At 42.2% G+C, this 18,858-nt stretch overlaps 1 protein-coding gene across 1 annotated transcript in view; it reads right to left on the bottom strand.

Moving 5' to 3' along the window:
- Positions 1–18,858, bottom strand: part of LOC138677048 (serine protease HTRA1-like) — a 72,091-nt gene that overhangs the window by 35,460 nt on the left and 17,773 nt on the right. Inside the window, exons 2-3 of the mRNA XM_069766867.1 lie at positions 4,837–4,936; positions 457–661 (exon numbers count right to left, since the gene is read on the bottom strand). Coding sequence (XP_069622968.1) covers positions 457–661; positions 4,837–4,936 — 305 coding nt within the window. The remainder of the gene's footprint in view (positions 1–456; positions 662–4,836; positions 4,937–18,858) is intronic.

The following is an 18,858-nucleotide window of genomic DNA, read 5'->3' as shown; positions in this document are numbered from 1 at the left end:
ATCTGACCAGGAAGGAGCGCGGGGAACTGTACCGTAGTGAGAGATATCGATAGTGGTAGACGAAAGACTCTGTTACTCTGCAACTGTACTGAACATCATTGTTATACGTTTGTAAAGAAACTAAAATACGAGCTTCGGCCTCACGCGAAAGAAATCCATGCCATATACCAGATGTAGGGAAACATTTTCAGGAATTCAAGTAAAGCTGTTGTTAACTTTTTAAAATGGTTGTTGGCCTCCCTGATCCATCGCATGAAGCTAAGGTAGTTATGATCCCCATTCCATCATACCACTTGTGGCCCAAAAAGGAGTAAGCAACACGTTCCCACAAAGCACACGCACACTCAGGAGTACCGTGGTAGGGTGTAGAGGGACACGGAAGTAACCGTCGGCCAATCCCGTTGAGTTTAATAGCCCTATTATTAGTGTGGTCACAGGCCGGTCTCCAGGACTTACATCTGGGTCAATCTTAATAAGTGCAATATCCAACTTCTGGTCAATGTCCTTGATCTTGGCATCGTAATGAGCCCCATCTTTTACTTCCACTTTAATCCTCTGCTTGTTGGTGAGGACATGGGCGTTTGTTACGATAAGTCCGTCCTCAGACACAATAAATCCTGAGCCGCTGGACACGGCCATCTCCTGGCCGGTGAACGGAGACCTGCAGCAAGAAAACACCAGGTTATAATACGTGTTATAGGAGCACAATTCAGCTATGATCTAGTCTTGCGGCTGAACTGTCCATACCCTGGCCAAGGCAAGGTGGCTTTTTGGCATTCCTTTTATGTCACCGACTCCCAGCACCCGGGGCACAGGCTTATTACTAACATGAATTTCTTAATTAGTTTAATTGAATAATCCCTTGATTACAAAGTCGATGAGTCCTGATTTACCACTTAAACCATAGAGAAAGCCTGTGAGTCCTGCTCTCTCGCCCTCATATAGAGAAAGCATATAAGTCCTCCTCTCCCAATCCCACACATAGTGAAAGCCTGTGAATCCTACTCTCCAACCCACACATAAAGGAAGCCTGTGAGTCCTGCTCTTTCGCCCACACATATAGAAAGCATATAAGTCCTGCTCTCCTAATCCCACACATAGAGAGAAGCCTGTGAGTCCTGCTCTCCTGCCCACACATAGAGTAATCCTGAGTGCTACTCTCCTGTCCAGACATAGAGATAGGCTGTGGTCCTATTACCCTTGCCTGCACATAGAGAAAGCATGTGAGTCCTATTACACCCGCCCACACATAGAGCAATCCTGTGGTCCTACTAACCTGCCCAAAGATAAAGAAGTGTGTGAATCCTTCTCTTGTGCCCAGACATAGAGAAAGCCTGTGAGTCCTGCTCTCCTGCCCAGTCATATAGAGAGGCTGTGGTCCTACTACTCCTGTCCGCACATAGAGAAAGCCTGTGAGTCCTAGTACCGCCGTCCGCACATGGAGCAATCATGTGGTCCTACTACCCCCACCCAAAGATAAAGAAGTGTGTGAGTCCTTCTCTCGTGCCCAGACATAGAGAAAGACTGTGAGTCCTGAACTCATGCCCAGGCATATAAAAAGGCTGTGGTCCTACTACCCCTGCCCGCACTTAGAGAAAGCTTGTGAGTCCTAGTACCTCCGCAAACAGAGAAATCCTGTGAGTCATATTACCGCCGCCCACACATAGAGCAATCCTGTGGTCCTACTACCCCTGGGCCCCGCCCACACATAAAGAAAGCCTGTGAGTCCTGCTCTCCAGCCTGTGAGTCCTGCATGCTGTCACACAAAATGATTGAAAGTTTTCCTGTCTACATTAACATTGTAGTGTCAATCCCTGAGAGTTATTAGTATCACCCATGTGAAACAGTAACTAAGAGGTACAGTGAGACCCTGGACAGCCTATAGTTGGAGGCTGCCTGGTGCACCAATATGATATTGATAACCTATCCTAACGATAATACTCTATGATCTACTGTATGTTCTGGAAATCTCTTTAAGCTCTGATACTTGGAGATTACGATAATAATACAATATGTCAACAAGGATTGGATCGAGATCTGTAATATTACTCAAATATTTATGTAGACTATATCTGTAAAATGATGTCTAATGTAAGACACACTTTAAAGGAGCTTGATTTTGCAGCTACAGAGCGCTTCTCTTACTCTGGAGGGCCCAACCTGTCAGTAGCTTTAATAAGAACTGTGTAATACCTATTTTCTCCTGAGGTGGCACTGCAGGGAAACGGAACAATCGCTGCCTGGTTCAAGCATTGATCACAGCTGATCACTTGGAGTCAAAACACCAAGACAGGCTGTGATCGCTTTATTCATGCCTCCTGTCGTGACCTTTTTTCATTTTTTTCTACCATTCTTCCAAGAGCCATAACTTTTATATTTTTCCATCAATATATCCGTATGAGGACTCGTTTTTGCAGGACGAGTTATACTTTTTAATTACACCATTTATTCTACCACATACTGTGCTGGAAAACGGGGAAAAAATCCAAGTGCAGTGAAAAAAGTGCACAATTGCTTTTTTGTTTCTCTTTATTTACCATGTTCACTATATGGTAAAAGTGACATGCACGAGTACGCAGACACCACATGGATAGTTTGTTTTTTGTTTTATTTAAGTGGTAAAAGAAAATTCAGAAATGTTTAAGAAAATTTTGTTTTGCTTTTGTCGTCATTTTCCGAGACCTGTAACTTTTTTATTTTTGGGATCTGGGGCTGGTGAGTGCTTATTTTTTGTGTCCTGAGCTGACATTTTTACTTATACCATTTGGGCGTAGATAAGATGTTTTCTTTGCTTCTTATTGCATTTTATTCCAATGTTTTGTCTTCCAAAAAAACCCCGTGATTCTGGGGTTTTAATTTTTTTTTTTTGTTACGCCGTACACCAATCGGATTAATTTATTTTAGATTTTGATATATCGGACTTTTATGAATTCGGCGATAACAAATATGTATTTTTTTTTTATTGTTTTATTTTAATGGGGCAAAAGGAGGGTGATTTCAACTTTTGTGAGTTTTATTTATTTTTCAAAAATTTTTTTTTTTTTAATTTTGTCTCTTTTTACTGTATTTGTTAGTCCCCTTAGAGGACTTGAAGCTGCTTGTGCTATACTGGGCAGTGCATCAGCCCTGCTATGTATAGCTAAAATCACGATCTCCTATGAATGCCGGCCACAGAACGGCTTTCGCAGGAGGATCATAATGACAAGCACGGGGGTCTTCAACCCATCATGGACGAGCTGATAGGAGTGTGGAACAAAATGCGGGACCTGTCGGCACATGTTAAATGCTGCTGTCAGCTATTGACAACGGGATTTAACAGGTTAATAGCTGCTGGCGAAGCTCTGCTCCCCTCTCTGCTATTGGAGGCTGATTAATGGACAAACGGACAAAAAGGTTCAGTGCTTACAGTAAGAAAAGGTATAAAAATATGATAATAAAAAGACATACAACTTATGCAAAACAGTATAAAAATAAACAGGAGAAACTTACAGAAATCATCTAACTGGTAGTTTGCTTTCTGGTCCCTGATAGGGGTGAATGGAGTTGGTGGAACACATTAGCGTCAGCTGCCCTCACATGTGAACACGTGTCTCTGTATACAGCCCTAATTTATAGCTTTGGTCTGGAGGTCAGGTTTCTAGACCAGCCCCTCAGGTAAATATCATAATTGCTTGTTTTTTGATTGGACCATGGCCGAGCTACCCAATGAATATATTATTTTCTCTTGAGATCCTTTGTGTAAAAGTTCTCACAGAGATACTATCAGGCCGCAATTAACATCTCTCTTCCAAGAGCTAGGAGGTGTCAAATGTTACCTTTCTTTTTGGCTTCCAGCAGGACCCCCTGGTGAGATTGGAGACAGAAGTCTACTTGTCTCAGGAAAATACATATTAACACCTGGGTGCGACCTGCAGCTTTTCAAGACAGATGTTACCTTATTGCCAGTGACACAATAAATCTATACATAGTCCACTGCACACACAGATATATATATATATATATATATATATATATATATATTTATATATATATATATATATATATATATATATATATATTTTACCACATTGACCAAAAATTAAAAAAAGCTATGGCTCTGGGAAGACGGGGAGCAAACAAAACAGAAATTCAAAAACTGAAATACCCCTGGTTATTAAGGGGTTAAAGAGTAACCGTTAGTTAATATTTTTTTTAAGTTCATAACTCAATAGTACACATGAAAATAAGAAACTTTGTAATATATCGTATCAGAGAAATCTGCTTCTTTCTCCTCCTGGACTGATCATTCTCAATTAATGGATAAAATCCATAAAATACATATTCAGTTAATACTGAGATAGGAAATGACAGTTGGTGCTCATAAAATTCTATGAAACTTGCAGTAGAATGTCAGTCTCCGCCTCTAGCTCCTCCCCTCCATAGAATTTTATAAGCACCAACTGTCATCTCTGATCTCAGTAACTAAAAAATCTATCTTCACTGCAAACAGATTTTATTGATTAATTGAGAGTGGTAAAACAACCCCAAGAGGAGAAAAAAAGCAGATTTCTCTGATAAGATATATTAAAAAAATTCTTATTTTCATATTATTGATTCTTTTTATAAATAAAAATTAAAACGACGGTTAACCTTTAAAGATGAATGGTTCTATGAAGAAGACACGATGGGCTGTTCTTCCTTGGTTGGAAGAATCTTTGATCCTATTTCTAGCGTTAGGTTTAATTAAAAAATAAATAAATAAAAATAAAGAAAAATTTATTGGTTGGCTTCTTATAAATGTGAACTAGTCAACTCCTAATTGGATCTCACCCATGAATCTCCAGTCTTGATGATTACCTTCTAAAGAGTTCCAGATGGACAACGGCCGGAGCGATCTTCTGCACCACGTCAGCTATGAAATTAAACTTGTATCTCAGGCTGTTGGGGTAATGTGAACCTTGAAAAAATATTTTTAAAGCTGTTAATATGCCAAATAAATGTAAAAATAGACGGTTTCACAGGAAAATCTCCATGTCATCATAGTTTTTTTTTAAAGTAATATAGTTTACGAAATAGGTGGTGACTGATTTAGATGATATTTACGTGATATTGACTGTTTGTCAACTTTATTCGAAAAGTAGGAAAAAGTTGCTTTCCTCCTGAATTCTTACGTTTCGTTGGAAAACCAATAAATCTGTATATAAAGCAATAAATTCATTTTTTAAAAGGGGTTCTCCACTCCGTAATATTCCTCAGCTTTGGGATATGGAATAAAATCGAATGGGGGTCAAGCATGTACATTGCCACATCATGGAAACAAATCAGATTTCTTGGCTATCAAGGAATTAAGCAAAGCACAAATGTGTCATCTATCTAAATTTATTACACATAGATGTACATAACAATAGATATAAAATGTCTACACACCTCTGTTAAAATGTCAGTTTGTTGTCATCAGAAATAAAAATATAAGAACTCTTTTTCACCCATCTAATATATAAAGCTGAATGTGTGTGTGTGTGTGTGCACAGTCACACATCTGGACCCCGAGAGCGTCATAGGCTATGTTGTGAGGCGACATTTTAACCCCGCGTGTTCCAATTCACCAAACCATTTTGCCCCTATCTACATAATGGGGAAAAAGTGAAAGGAAAAGTGTTGGAGGCAAATTGTCAGCTGCCAGATGTGAACAAGGGGGGCTTAAAGAATGAGATCGATGACACCAAAGAGTATATACCGTACAGTTGCTAAGGTGGGGCCCCCGATATGGGATACTCACCACATACGGGGATATGAACACACACACAAAATGCGCCACATGCTACCACGTGCTTGAACACATATACCACCCTCAGCACACATTTCACCACACATACACCAACCTTGCCACATAAAAGTCGAAACACAAAAGTCGCCGCTCAAAACTCGCCAGGCGCAAAACTCGCCACATGCAAAACTAGGCTCACGCAAAGCTCTCCACACGTGCAAAACTCACCTCATGGAAAACTCGCCACACGCAAAACTTGCACACGTGGAAAAATTGCCACATACACAAAAGTTGCAACACATGCAAAAGTTGCCTCACACAAAACTTGCACATACTCAAAACCCACCACACATAAAACTCGCCATGCGCAAAACTCGCCATGCGCAAAACTTGCTGCACACAACTTGCTACACTAACCTGTCACATGCAACTCGATACACAAAAAGGTGCTACACGCATGTCGCCACACAAAACTCATCTCACAAAAGTCACTACATGCATGTCGCCATACGCAACTCAACACACACAACTTGACACATGAAACTCTCCCTAAAACACACACAAGTCTGGTATTATCCTTCAAAAATAAAAATCTGATTAATAAGCAGACAAACTAAAAGAGCAACAAATGTACCATATAGGAAATCCGGCAGCTGTCAGTCACATGACCTGTCTATTATGTGTATGTGTGAGCTAATATATACTGCCAGGGGGGGAGGGCTTCCTGATGGCTGGGATTTATCAGGCTGCCAGTAGCAACCAATCACAGCTCAGCTTCTATTTTTCTACAGTTAATTAATCTGAGCTCTGATTTGTTAATATAGGCAACAAAGGACATTCTCAGTATAACAAAGCTTGTGTGAGGTACAGTTAGGGCCAGAAATATTTGGACAGTGACACAATTTTCGCGAGTTGGGCTCTGCATGCCACCACATTGGATTTGAAATGAAACCTCTACAACAGAATTCAAGTGCAGATTGTAACGTTTAATTTGAAGGGTTGAACAAAAATATCTGATAGAAAATGTAGGAATTGTACACATTTCTTTACAAACACTCCACATTTTAGGAGGTCAAAAGTAATTGGACAAATAAACATAACCCAAAAAAAATATTTTTATTTTCAATATTTTGTTGCAAATCTTTTGGAGGCAATCACTGCCTTAAGTCTGGAACCCATGGACATCACCAAACGCTGGGTTTCCTCCTTCTTAATGCTTTGCCAGGCTTTTACAGCCGCAGCCTTCAGGTCTTGCTTGTTTGTGGGTCTTTCCGTCTTAAGTCTGGATTTCAGCAAGTGAAATGCATGCTCAATTGGGTTTAGATCTGGAGATTGACTTGGCCATTGCAGAATGTTCCACTTTTTGGCACTCATGAACTCCTGGGTAGCTTTGGCTGTATGCTTGGGGTCATTGTCCATCTGTACTATGAAGCGCCGTCCAATCAACTTTGCAGCATTTGGCTGAATCTGGGCTGAAAGTATATCCCGGTACACTTCAGAATTCATCCGGCTACTCTTGTCTGCTCTTATGTCATCAATAAACACAAGTGACCCAGTGCCATTGAAAGCCATGCATGCCCATGCCATCACGTTGCCTCCACCATGTTTTACAGAGGATGTGGTGTGCCTTGGATCATGTGCCGTTCCCTTTCTTCTCCAAACTTTTTTCTTCCCATCATTCTGGTACAGGTTGATCTTTGTCTCATCTGTCCATAGAATACTTTTCCAGAACTGAGCTGGCTTCTTGAGGTGTTTTTCTGCAAATTTAACTCTGGCCTGTCTATTTTTGGTATTGATGAATGGTTTGCATCTAGATGTGAACCCTTTGTATTTACTGTCATGGAGTCTTCTCTTTACTGTTGACTTAGAGACAGATACACCTACTTCACTGAGAGTGTTCTGGACTTCAGTTGATGTTGTGAACGGATTCTACTTCACCAAATTAAGTATGCGGCGATCATCCACCACTGTTGTCATCCGTGGACGCCCAGGCCTTTTTGAGTTCCCAAGCTCACCAGTCAATTCCTTTTTTCTCAGAATGTACCCAACTGTTGATTTTGCTACTCCAAGCATGTCTGCTATCTCTCTGATGGATTTTTTCTTTTTTTTCAGCCTCAGGATGTTCTGCTTCACCTCAATTGAGAGTTCCTTTGACCACATGTTGTCTGCTCACAGCAACAGCTTCCAAATGTAAAACCACACACCTGGAATCCACCCCTGACCTTTTAACTACTTCATTGATTACAGGTTAACGAGGGAGACGCCTTCAGAGTTAATTGCAGCCCTTAGAGTCCATTGTCCAATTACTTTTGGTCCCTTGAAAAAGAGGACGCTATGCATTACAGAGCTATGATTCCTAAACCCTTTCTCCGATTTGGATGTGGAAACTATCATATTGCAGCTGGGAGTGTGCACTTTCAGCCCATATTATATATATAATTGTATTTCTGAACATGTTTTTGTAAACAGCTAAAATAACAAAACTTGTGTCACTGTCCAAATATTTCTGGCCCTAACTGTTATAGCATGTCAGTTAGGGTGTGTTGGTGGAAAGGCTGAGGTCAGTCACACCTCTATGTGAGAGGATATAGAAACTGCCAGTTACAGACTATTTTTACCACAATAATGCCGCATAAGAAAAGGAATTCCATGGCACGAATGTCAGCTGATGCGAAAAGAAAAGCTTCATTATGGGCCAATGAAAAATGTGAAGAACAAGAAACAAGGCTGACACACATGAGAACAGCAGCTGCTTCCTCAAGAGCCAATGAACTTTCTGTGGAGAGGGAAGCGAGGCTTGCAGACATGAAAACAGAGCTGCTTCCTCAAGAGCCAATGAACTTTCTGTGGAGAGGGAAGCGAGGCTTGCAGACATGAAAACAAGAGCTGCTTCCTCAAGCGCCAATGAACTTCCTGTGGCGAGGGAAGCGAGATTTGCAGACATGAAAACAAGAGCTGCTTCCTCAAGAGCCAATGAACTTTCTGTGGAGAGGGAAGCGAGGCTTGCAGACAAGAGAACAAGAGCTGCTTCCTCAATAGCTAATGAACTTTCTGTGGAGAGGGAAGCGAGGCTTGCAGACATGAAAGCAAGAGCTGCTTCCTCAAGAGCCAATTAACTTTCTGAGGAGAGGGAAGCGAGGCTGTTTCAGACAAGAGAACTTTGTTAAATCTGTGTGGAATATCTCTGGTGTTGAAATACAGTGGGGCAAAAAAGTATTTAGTCAGTCAGCAATAGTGCAAGTTCCACCACTTAAAAAGATGAGAGGCGTCTGTAATTTACATCATAGGTAGACCTCAACTATGGGAGACAAACTGAGAAAAAAAAATCCAGAAAATCACATTGTCTGTTTTTTTATCATTTTATTTGCATATTATGGTGGAAAATAAGTATTTGGTCAGAAACAAAATTTCATCTCAATACTTTGTAATATATCCTTTGTTGGCAATGACAGAGGTCAAACGTTTACTGTAAGTCTTCACAAGGTTGCCACACACTGTTGTTGGTATGTTGGCCCATTCCTCCATGCAGATCTCCTCTAGAGCAGTGATGTTTTTGGCTTTTCGCTTGGCAACACGGACTTTCAACTCCCTCCAAAGGTTTTCTATAGGGTTGAGATCTGGAGACTGGCTAGGCCACTCCAGGACCTTGAAATGCTTCTTACGAAGCCACTCCTTCATTGCCCTGGCGGTGTGCTTTGGATTATTGTCATGTTGAAAGACCCAGCCACGTTTCATCTTCAATGCCCTTGCTGATGGAAGGAGGTTTGCACTCAAAATCTCACGATACATGGCCCCATTCATTCTTTCATGTACCCGGATCAGTCGTCCTGGCCCCTTTGCAGAGAAACAGCCCCAAAGCATGGTGTTTCCACCACCATGCTTTACAGTAGGTATGGTGTTTGATGGATGCAACTCAGTATTCTTTTTCCTCCAAACACGACAAGTTGTGTTTCTACCAAACAGTTCCAGTTTGGTTTCATCAGACCATAGGACATTCTCCCAAAACTCCTCTGGATCATTCAAATGCTCTCTAGCAAACTTCAGACGGGCCCGGACATGTACTGGCTTAAGCAGTGGGACACGTCTGGCACTGCAGGATCTGAGTCCATGGTGGCGTAGTGTGTTACTTATGGTAGGCCTTGTTACATTGGTCCCAGCTCTCTGCAGTTCATTCAGTAGGTCCCCACACGTGGTTCTGGGATTTTTGCTCACCGTTCTTGTGATCATTCTGACCCCACGGGGTGGGATTTTGCGTGGAGCCCCAGATCGAGGGAGATTATCAGTGGTCTTGTATGTCTTCCATTTTCTAATTATTGCTCCCACTGTTGATTTCTTCACTCCAAGCTGGTTGGCTATTGCAGATTCAGTCTTCCCAGCCTGGTGCAGGGCTACAATTTTGTTTCTGGTGTCCTTTGACAGCTCTTTGGTTTTCACCATAGTGGAGTTTGGAGTCAGACTGTTTGAGGGTGTGCACAGGTGTCTTTTTATACTGATAACAAGTTTAAACAGGTGCCATTACTACAGGTAATGAGTGGAGGAAAGAGGAGACTCTTAAAGAAGAAGTTACAGGTCTGTGAGAGCCAGAAATCTTGATTGTTTGTTTCTGACCAAATACTTATTTTCCACCATAATATGCAAATAAAATGATAAAAAAACAGACAATGTGATTTTCTGGATTTTTTTTTCTCAGTTTGTCTCCCATAGTTGAGGTCTACCTATGATGTAAATTACAGACGCCTCTCATCGTTTTAAGTGGTGGAACTTGCACTATTGCTGACTGACTAAATACTTTTTTGCCCCACTGTATATGTTGTGAAATGGTTCTATTAGCTTAGTTTTTACCTTTTAATAATTACATTTCTATCTATTTGTTTTGTGGTTTTTGTGTGCAGAATAAATTTTTGTTAACACATTCTATTTTGATAACAGCAGTTATTAACCCGGGAGAAGCCGGGTAGTACAGCTAGTAATCCATAAAATTCAATGAAAAAATGCACTGAAATCTTTTTGGTTCTAAAAAAAACCCCATAATGAAGTAAAATAATGTGTTTGCATAAATAAACAATACTATGTTGAAGAACTCTTTGAATATGTGATATGACATCATTCAGTCTTTTTGGGTTGGAGTCTACCAGCATGGCACATCTATGATGGGCAATCTTTGCCCACTCTTCTATGTAGAAGTTCCAAATCTGTCAGATTGTGAGGGCATCTCCTGTGTACAGCGACCTCTTCAGGTTACTCACAGATTGTAACCTTCAAGTGGTTTCAGGTCTGATCTCTGGCTGGGTCAATCCAAAACTTTGTTTTTCTTCTGCCGATGTCATTCTTTTGATGGTTTGGAGGTATGCATGGGATCGTGGTCATGCTGAAAGGTGGCACCGGGCAACAAATCCTGTTTCATCTTCATTTTTTTTTAGCAGAGGTCTGAAGGTTTTCATGCAAAATTGACTGATATTTGGAACTGTTCATAATTCCCTCCTTCTTTACCAAAGCTCCAGTTCCAGTTCTTGCTGCCTCCACTATGCCTCACTGTGGGTATGGTGTTTTTGGGTGATGCATTTGCTTTACACCAAATATATCTTTTCGAATTATGGCCAAAAATATCAACCTCATCAGACCATAAAGGTATGTTTCCACGGTCAGTAAACGCTGCGGGTTGGGTGCTGCATACATCCGCAGCTTCCAATTCACAGCGGTCAGATGTTACAGCATAGCGGATGGGATTTCATGAAATCCCATCTCCACTATGCGTGCAGGGACACCCACGGCTTCCTTGCGTATACGCACATGCGGCATGTCTTTCCAGACCGCAGCATGTCAATTTATCTTGAGGAGTCGCTAAATATCACCGTCCAATGTAGAGGACGTGGTGATTCCACACGGTTCAATGAACACATGCAGAATCACCGGCGTTCAAAAGCCGGCAGCGCTTTGGACCGAGCGGACATTTGCTGCGTTCAAAGCGCTGCTGTATCCTGAACGTGGGAACATACCCCAACACATTTTCCCACTTGCTTTTGGCAGACTTGAGGTAGGTTTTGGCAAAAAATAGCTGTTTTTGGATGTTCTTCTTTGTAAGAAAATGCTTCAGTCTTGCCACCCTACCCCACTGACCAAACATCTGAAGAATATAGGAGATTGTTGTCACATGCAGTACACAACCAGTACTTGCCAGAAATACCTGCAGCTCCTTTTATGTTTCTGTAGGTGCCTTGGCAGCCTCACGAGACAATTTTTTTTTTTTCTTTAATTTTTGAGGGATGACCAGTTCTAGGTAATGTCACTGATGTGCTAAATGTAAGCCTCTTCTTGTTAACCATCTTCACAATTTTCCAGAAGATTTTCCAATCTTCACAGATTTCATCATCCCCAAACATCCTTTCAATTGATGGGATAAGAAAAGTGTCCAAAATATGAACATAAACTAGTGCATTTATTGAAGATGTAATGGCAGCCATCTCCCCAGTGCCTTTACCTGACATGCAGCCCCATATCATCAATGACTGTGAAATTTGCATGTTCTCTTCAGGCAGTCATCACCTTGCCCAAAGCAGATTCGCGATTCATCACTGAATGTGACTTTCATCCAGTCATCCACAGTCCACAATTGCTTTTCCTTAGCCCACTGTAACCTTGTTTTTTTCTATTTAGGTGTTATTGATGGCTTTCGTTTAGCTTTTCTGTATGTAAATCCCATTTCCTTTAGGCGGTTTCTTACAGTTCGGTCACAGACGTTGACTCCAGTTTCCACACATTCGTTCCTCATTTGTTTTGTTGTGCATTTCCTGTTTTGGAGACATATTGCTTTAAGTTTCCGGTCTTGATGCTTTGATTGTCTTCCTTGGTCTACCAGTATGTTTGCCGTTAACAACCTTCCCATGTTGTTTGTATTTGGTCCAGATTTTAAACACAGCTGACTGTGAACAACCAACATCTTTTGCACATTGCGTGATGATTTACCCTCTTTTAAGAGTTTGATAATCCTATCCTTTGTTTCAGTTGACATCTCTCGTGTTGGAGCCATGATTCATGTCAGTCCACTTGGTGCAACAGCTCTGCAAGGTGTGATCACTCCTTTTTAGATGCAGACTAACGAGCAGATCTAATTTGATGCAGGTGTTATTTTTGGGTATGAAAATTTACAGGGTGATTTCATAATTTTTTCCTCAGAATTGAGTGACTCCATAATTTTTCCCCTATGCTTGGTTAAAAAAGTAACCATTACTGACTACCACATTTTTTGTTCTTGTTTTCTTTTAGTGTTTCTTAAAGCCAGAAAGTTGCCATTTGAAATGACTTTAGTTTTGTGCCATGTCTGTGATCTGCTTTTTTTCTACAAAATTAAACAACTGAATGAACATCCTCCAAAGCCGGTGATTCCATACTTTTTGCCAGGGGTTGTATAAGAGGGTGCTAATACTTATGCAATCACATTATATTAGTTTTGTTATTTTTATTTCCCTCTCAAAAAGATTTCAGCTTATTTCTTAGGTGATTTGTACAGATTATGGTCAACATTAAAGGCAGAAAAAGTCCTGAATTCATTCTTCTTGGTATGATTCTTTTACATGACAAAGACACCTGACAAACCCTACCTCCTAATTGTCAGTTGCTTGTGAGCTAGTGGTTGAACTTGAGCTGATATTATTTATCCCACACCCAGCACAGACAGACGTGAGGAATTCCTGCTCTCCTATCTCTATGAAGAGAATATTCAGAAGAAACAGATGCATTGAGGACATTATATAGCAATACTGAGCAGTGTAGCTGTGAGTCCATTTAGAAATCTCAAAGATCGTAAATGAAGAAAGAAGCATATTTCTAGGTTAAGATACACTATATTCATAAAAGTTTTGGTAATCATTGAATTCAGTTTATTCACTCAGTCCCATTCGTACAAATATATAAAATCAAGCCCCTTTATTTTAAAAGTCACCAATACATAAAAGTCATCAATGCTCTGCACACTCAAACATGCAGAGTTCCAAACTTCTTCCGGAATTAACATCAGCACAAAGCCTGCCCCTGCCGGGAGCTTCATGACATGGGTTTCCATGGCCGAGCAACTGCATTCAGCCTTACATCACCAAGCACAATGCCGAGTGTTGGATGGAGTGGTGTAAAGCCGCTGCAACTTAATTCTGTGCAGTGACGGATCACACTTCTCAAATTGGAAGGACGAGTCTGTGCTTAGTGAATGCCAGGACAACGTTACCCGCCTGACTGTATTGTGCCAACAGTCTATAACATGCTTTTGGGTTATTTTACAGGGGTTAGTTCAACTGCAGGGAAATCTTAAAGGAGTATCATGTGTAGCAACAACCGCATGATAGCCCCGGGACCGCTAGTGCCGACACCGCTAGATCTGTGGTGGCACGGGAGGCGAGTATAAGCTTTATTATTTTGTGGGGCCAATATTTTTATCAAGAAGGGGTTGTCCTAGTAGTTGAAAACCTCTTTAATAGCTGCAAATGGGGGACCAATTCCATATGCAGGCTTCAGGCCTACTCTGGGTTCCTTGTTGTGAATTCCGCTCTTGGGCTCCCTCCGGTGGTTGTAAGTGGCACTTTTGTGAGTTCTGCTCTTGGGCTCCCTCTTGTGGTTTCAAGTGGTATGGCTGCTCCTTGGAGTTAGCTGTCTTCAGCTGCCTCCACTTATCGTCTCTTCTGCTCGGCTATTTAGGCCTGGTTTTTCCTTCAGCCAGTGCCACTTGTAAATGGTTCCTGGTTGGATTCACATCTCTTTGGAGTTCCCTGTTATCCTGACCAGTTCTGCAAAGCTAAGTTTTTGCTTGCTCTTTTCTGTCCATAGATTGTGGACTTATCCATTCTGTGCTTTCTATGTTTGTCCAGCTTATCAGTGTGAATTTATTCTGTCTTGCTGGAAGCTCTGGGAGGCAGATTTGCCCTCCACACCTTTAGTCAGGTGTGGAGATTTTTTTGTAAACTCTGCGTGGATTTTTGTAGTGTTTAATACTGACCGCACAGTATTCCATCCTGTCCTATCTATTTAGCTAGACTGGCCTCCTGTGCTCATCCTGGTTTCATTCTGTGTATATCTTTTCCCTCTCCACTCACAGTCATTATTTGTGGGGGGCTAATCTATCCTTTGGGGAATTTCTCTGAGGCAAGATAGCTTTCCTGCTTCTTTCTTTAGGGGTAGTTAGCTCTTAGGCTGTGACGAGATGCCTAGGGAGAGTTAGGAGCATTCCACGGCTACTTCTAGTGTTGTGTTGAGCTTAGGGACTGCGGTCAGTACAGTTACCACTTCCTTCAGAGCTCGTTCCATGTTGCTCCTAGACCACCGTATCATAACAGTACAAGTGGCCAAAAATGAATTAAATGCATCTCAAAAGAAGGAAAAGAAGGTTCTGAACCATTTTTTTTTTTCTGTGCTCTGGTTTGTCTTTTTTTTCCTCTTGATATCTGGGTGGTTCAGGATATATGCTTTGGCATGGATGTTCAGGGTTTGTTTTCTCGTGTGGATCAACTTGCTGCAAGAGTACAGAGTATCCAGGACTATGTTGTCCAGACTCCGGCTTTAGAGCCTAGAATTCCTACTCCTGATTTGTTTTTTTTGGGACAGATCCAAGTTTTTGAACTTTAAAAATAACTGCAAATTGTTTTTTGCTTTGAAACCCCGTTCTTCTGGTGATCCCATTCAGCAAGTAAAAATCATCATATCCTTGCTGCGTGGTGACCCTCAAGACTGGGCTTTTTCTCTTGAAACAGGGGATCCGGCATTATTGAATGTAGATGCATTTTTTCAAGCGCTCGGATTATTGTATGACGAACCTAATTCTGTGGATCATGCAGAAAAAACCCTGTTGGCCTTGTGTCAAGGTCAGGAAGCGGCAGAGTTATACTGCCAGAAATTTAGAAAATGGTCTGTGCTCACTAAATGGAATGAAGAGGCTCTGGCTGCTATTTTCAGAAAAGGTCTTTCTGAAACCCTTAAAGATGTTATGGTGCGCTTTCCTACGCCTGCCGGTTTGAGCGAATCTATGTCTCTAGCCATTCAGATTGATCGGCGTCTGCGCGAGCGCAAAGCTGTGCACCATATGGCAGTATCCTCTGAGCAAAGTCCTGAATCCATGCAATGTGATAGGATTTTGACTAGAATAGAACGGCAGGAATTCAGACGTCAAAATAGGCTGTGTTTTTACTGTGGTGATTCGGTTCATGTTATCTCTGATTGCCCTAAGCGTACTAAGAGAGTCGCTAGGTCTGTTACCATTAGTACTATACAGCCTAAATTTCTCTTATCTGTGACCCTGATTTGCTCATTGTCGTCCTTTTCTGTTATGGCATTTGTGGATTCAGGCGCTGCCCTGAACTTAATGGACTTAGAATTCGCCAGGCGCTGTGGTTTTTCCTTGCAGCCTTTGCAGAGCCCTATTCCTTTGAGGGGCATTGATGCTACACCATTGGCCAAGGATAAACCTCAGTACTGGACACAGATGACTATGTACATGGCTCCTGCACATCAGGAAGATTGCCGTTTTCTGGTGTTGCATAACCTGCATGATGTTGTTGTACTGGGATTTCCATGGTTACAGGAACATAATCTGGTGCTGGATTGGAAAACTATGTCGGTGACTAGTTGGGGTTGTCGAGGAGTACATAGTGACGTTCCTTTGATGTCAATTTCCTCTTCCCCCTCTTCTGAGGTCCCTGAGTTTTTGTCGGATTTCCAGGATGTATTTGATGAGCCCAAGTCCAGTTCCCTTCCTCCGCACAGGGACTGTGATTGTGCTATTAACTTGATTCCTGGTTGCAAGTTCCCTAAGGGCCGACTTTTCAATCTGTCTGTGCCAGAGCATGCCGCCATGCGGAGTTATGTTAAGGAGTCTTTGGAGAAGGGGCATATTCGGCCCTCTTCGTCACCATTGGGAGCGGGTTTCTTTTTTGTTGCTAAGAAGGATGGCTCCTTGAGACCCTGTATTGATTATCGTCTTCTTAATAAGATCACGGTCAAATTCCAATACCCCTTGCCTTTGCTTACTGATTTGTTTGCTCAGATTAAGGGGGCTAGTTGGTTTACTAAGATTGACCTCCGAGGGGCATATAATCTTGTTCGTATTAAACAGGGTGACGAATGGAAAACTGCATTTAATACGCCCGAAGGCCATTTTGAATACCTTGTGATGCCATTTGGGCTCTCTAATGCTCCATCTGTGTTCCAGTCCTTCATGCATGATATTTTCCGCAATTATCTTGATAAATTCATGGTCGTATATTTGGATGATATTTTGATTTTTTCCGATGATTGGGAGTCTCATGTGAAGCAGGTCAGGATGGTGTTCCAGATCCTTCGTGATAATGCTTTATTTGTGAAGGGGTCTAAGTGCCTATTCGGAGTTCAGAAGGTCTCTTTTTTGGGTTTTATTTTTTCTCCCTCGTCTATAGAAATGGATCCTGTTAAGGTCCAAGCTATTCATGACTGGATCCAACCCACATCTGTGAAGGGTCTTCAAAAATTTTTGGGCTTTGCTAATTTCTATCGCCGTTTCATTGCCAACTTTTCCAGTGTGGTTAAGCCCCTTACTGATTTGACGAAGAAAGGCGCTGATGTGACGAATTGGTCCTCTGAGGCTGTTGAGGCCTTTCAGGAGCTTAAATGCCGATTTACTTCTGCCCCTGTGTTGCGTCAGCCGGATGTTTCTCTTCCTTTTCAGGTTGAGGTCGACGCTTCTGACATTGGGGCAGGGGCCGTTTTGTCTCAGAGGGAGTCTGATGGTTCTTTGATGAAATCGTGTGCTTTTTTTTCCAGAAAGTTTTCGCCTGCGGAACGCAATTATGATGTCGGCAATCGGGAGTTGTTGGCTATGAAGTGGGCGTTTGAGGAGTGGCGACATTGGCTTGAGGGAGCTAAACACCGTGTTGTGGTCCTGACCGATCATAAGAATCTGATTTACCTCGAGTCGGCCAAGCGGCTGAATCCTAGACAGGCTCGATCGTCCCTGTTTTTCTCCCGTTTTGATTTTGTGGTCTCGTATCTTCCGGGATCTAAGAATGTTAAGGCTGATTCCCTCTCTAGGAGTTTTTCGCCTGATTCTCCTGGAGTCCTTGAGCCGGTTGGCATTCTTAAGGAGGGGGTGATTCTTTCTGCTATCTCCCCTGATTTACGGCGGGTGCTTCAGGAATTTCAGGCCGATAGGCCTGACCGCTGTCCAGTGGGGAAGCTGTTTGTTCCTGATAGATGGACAAGTAAGGTAATTTCTGAGGTTCATTGTTCAGTGTTGACTGGTCATCCTGGGATTTTTGGTACCAGAGATTTGGTTGCTAGGTCCTTTTGGTGGCCTTCCTTGTCGCGCGATGTGCGTGCTTTTGTGCAGTCCCGTGGGACTTGCGCCCGGGCCAAGCCTTGCTGTTCCCGCGCTAGTGGGTTGCTTTTGCCTTTGCCGGTCCCTGAGAGGCCCTGGACGCATATTTCCATGGATTTTATTTCGGATCTTCCTGTTTCCCAGAAGATGTCTGTTATCTGGGTTGTTTGTGACCGGTTCTCTGGTTCTCTGAAATGGTCCATCTGGTACCTTTGCCCAAGTTGCCTTCCTCCTCAGATCTGGTTCCATTATTTTTTCAGCATGTGGTTCGTTTGCATGGCATTCCGGAGAATATTGTGTCTGACAGAGGTTCTCAGTTTGTCTCTAGATTTTGGCGGGCCTTTTGTGCTAGGATGGGCATTGATTTGTCTTTTTCTTCGGCGTTTCATCCTCAGACTAATGGCCAAACTGAGCAAACTAATCAGACCTTGGAGATCTATTTGAGATGCTTTGTGTCTGCTGATCAGGATGATTGGGTGTCTTTCTTGCCGTTGGCCGAGTTTGCCCTTAATAATTGGGCTAGTTCGGCTACTTTGGTTTCACCTTTCTTTTGTAATTTTGGTTTTCATCCTCGTTTTTCTTCTGGGCAGGTTGAGCCTTCTGATTGTCCTGGTGTTGATTCTGTGGTGGACAGGCTGCAGCAGATTTGGACTCATGTGGTGGACAATTTGACGTTGTCTCAGGAAAGGGCTCAACGTTTTGTTAACTGCCGTCGGTGTGTTGGTCCCCGGCTTCGTGTGGGGGATTTGGTTTGGTTGTCTTCTCGTCATATTCCTATGAAGGT

The sequence above is a fragment of the Ranitomeya imitator genome, chromosome 4, assembly GCF_032444005.1.
Source record: "Ranitomeya imitator isolate aRanImi1 chromosome 4, aRanImi1.pri, whole genome shotgun sequence".
Taxonomy (NCBI): domain Eukaryota; kingdom Metazoa; phylum Chordata; class Amphibia; order Anura; family Dendrobatidae; genus Ranitomeya; species Ranitomeya imitator.
This window is presented reverse-complemented; position numbering and strand designations above follow the sequence as displayed.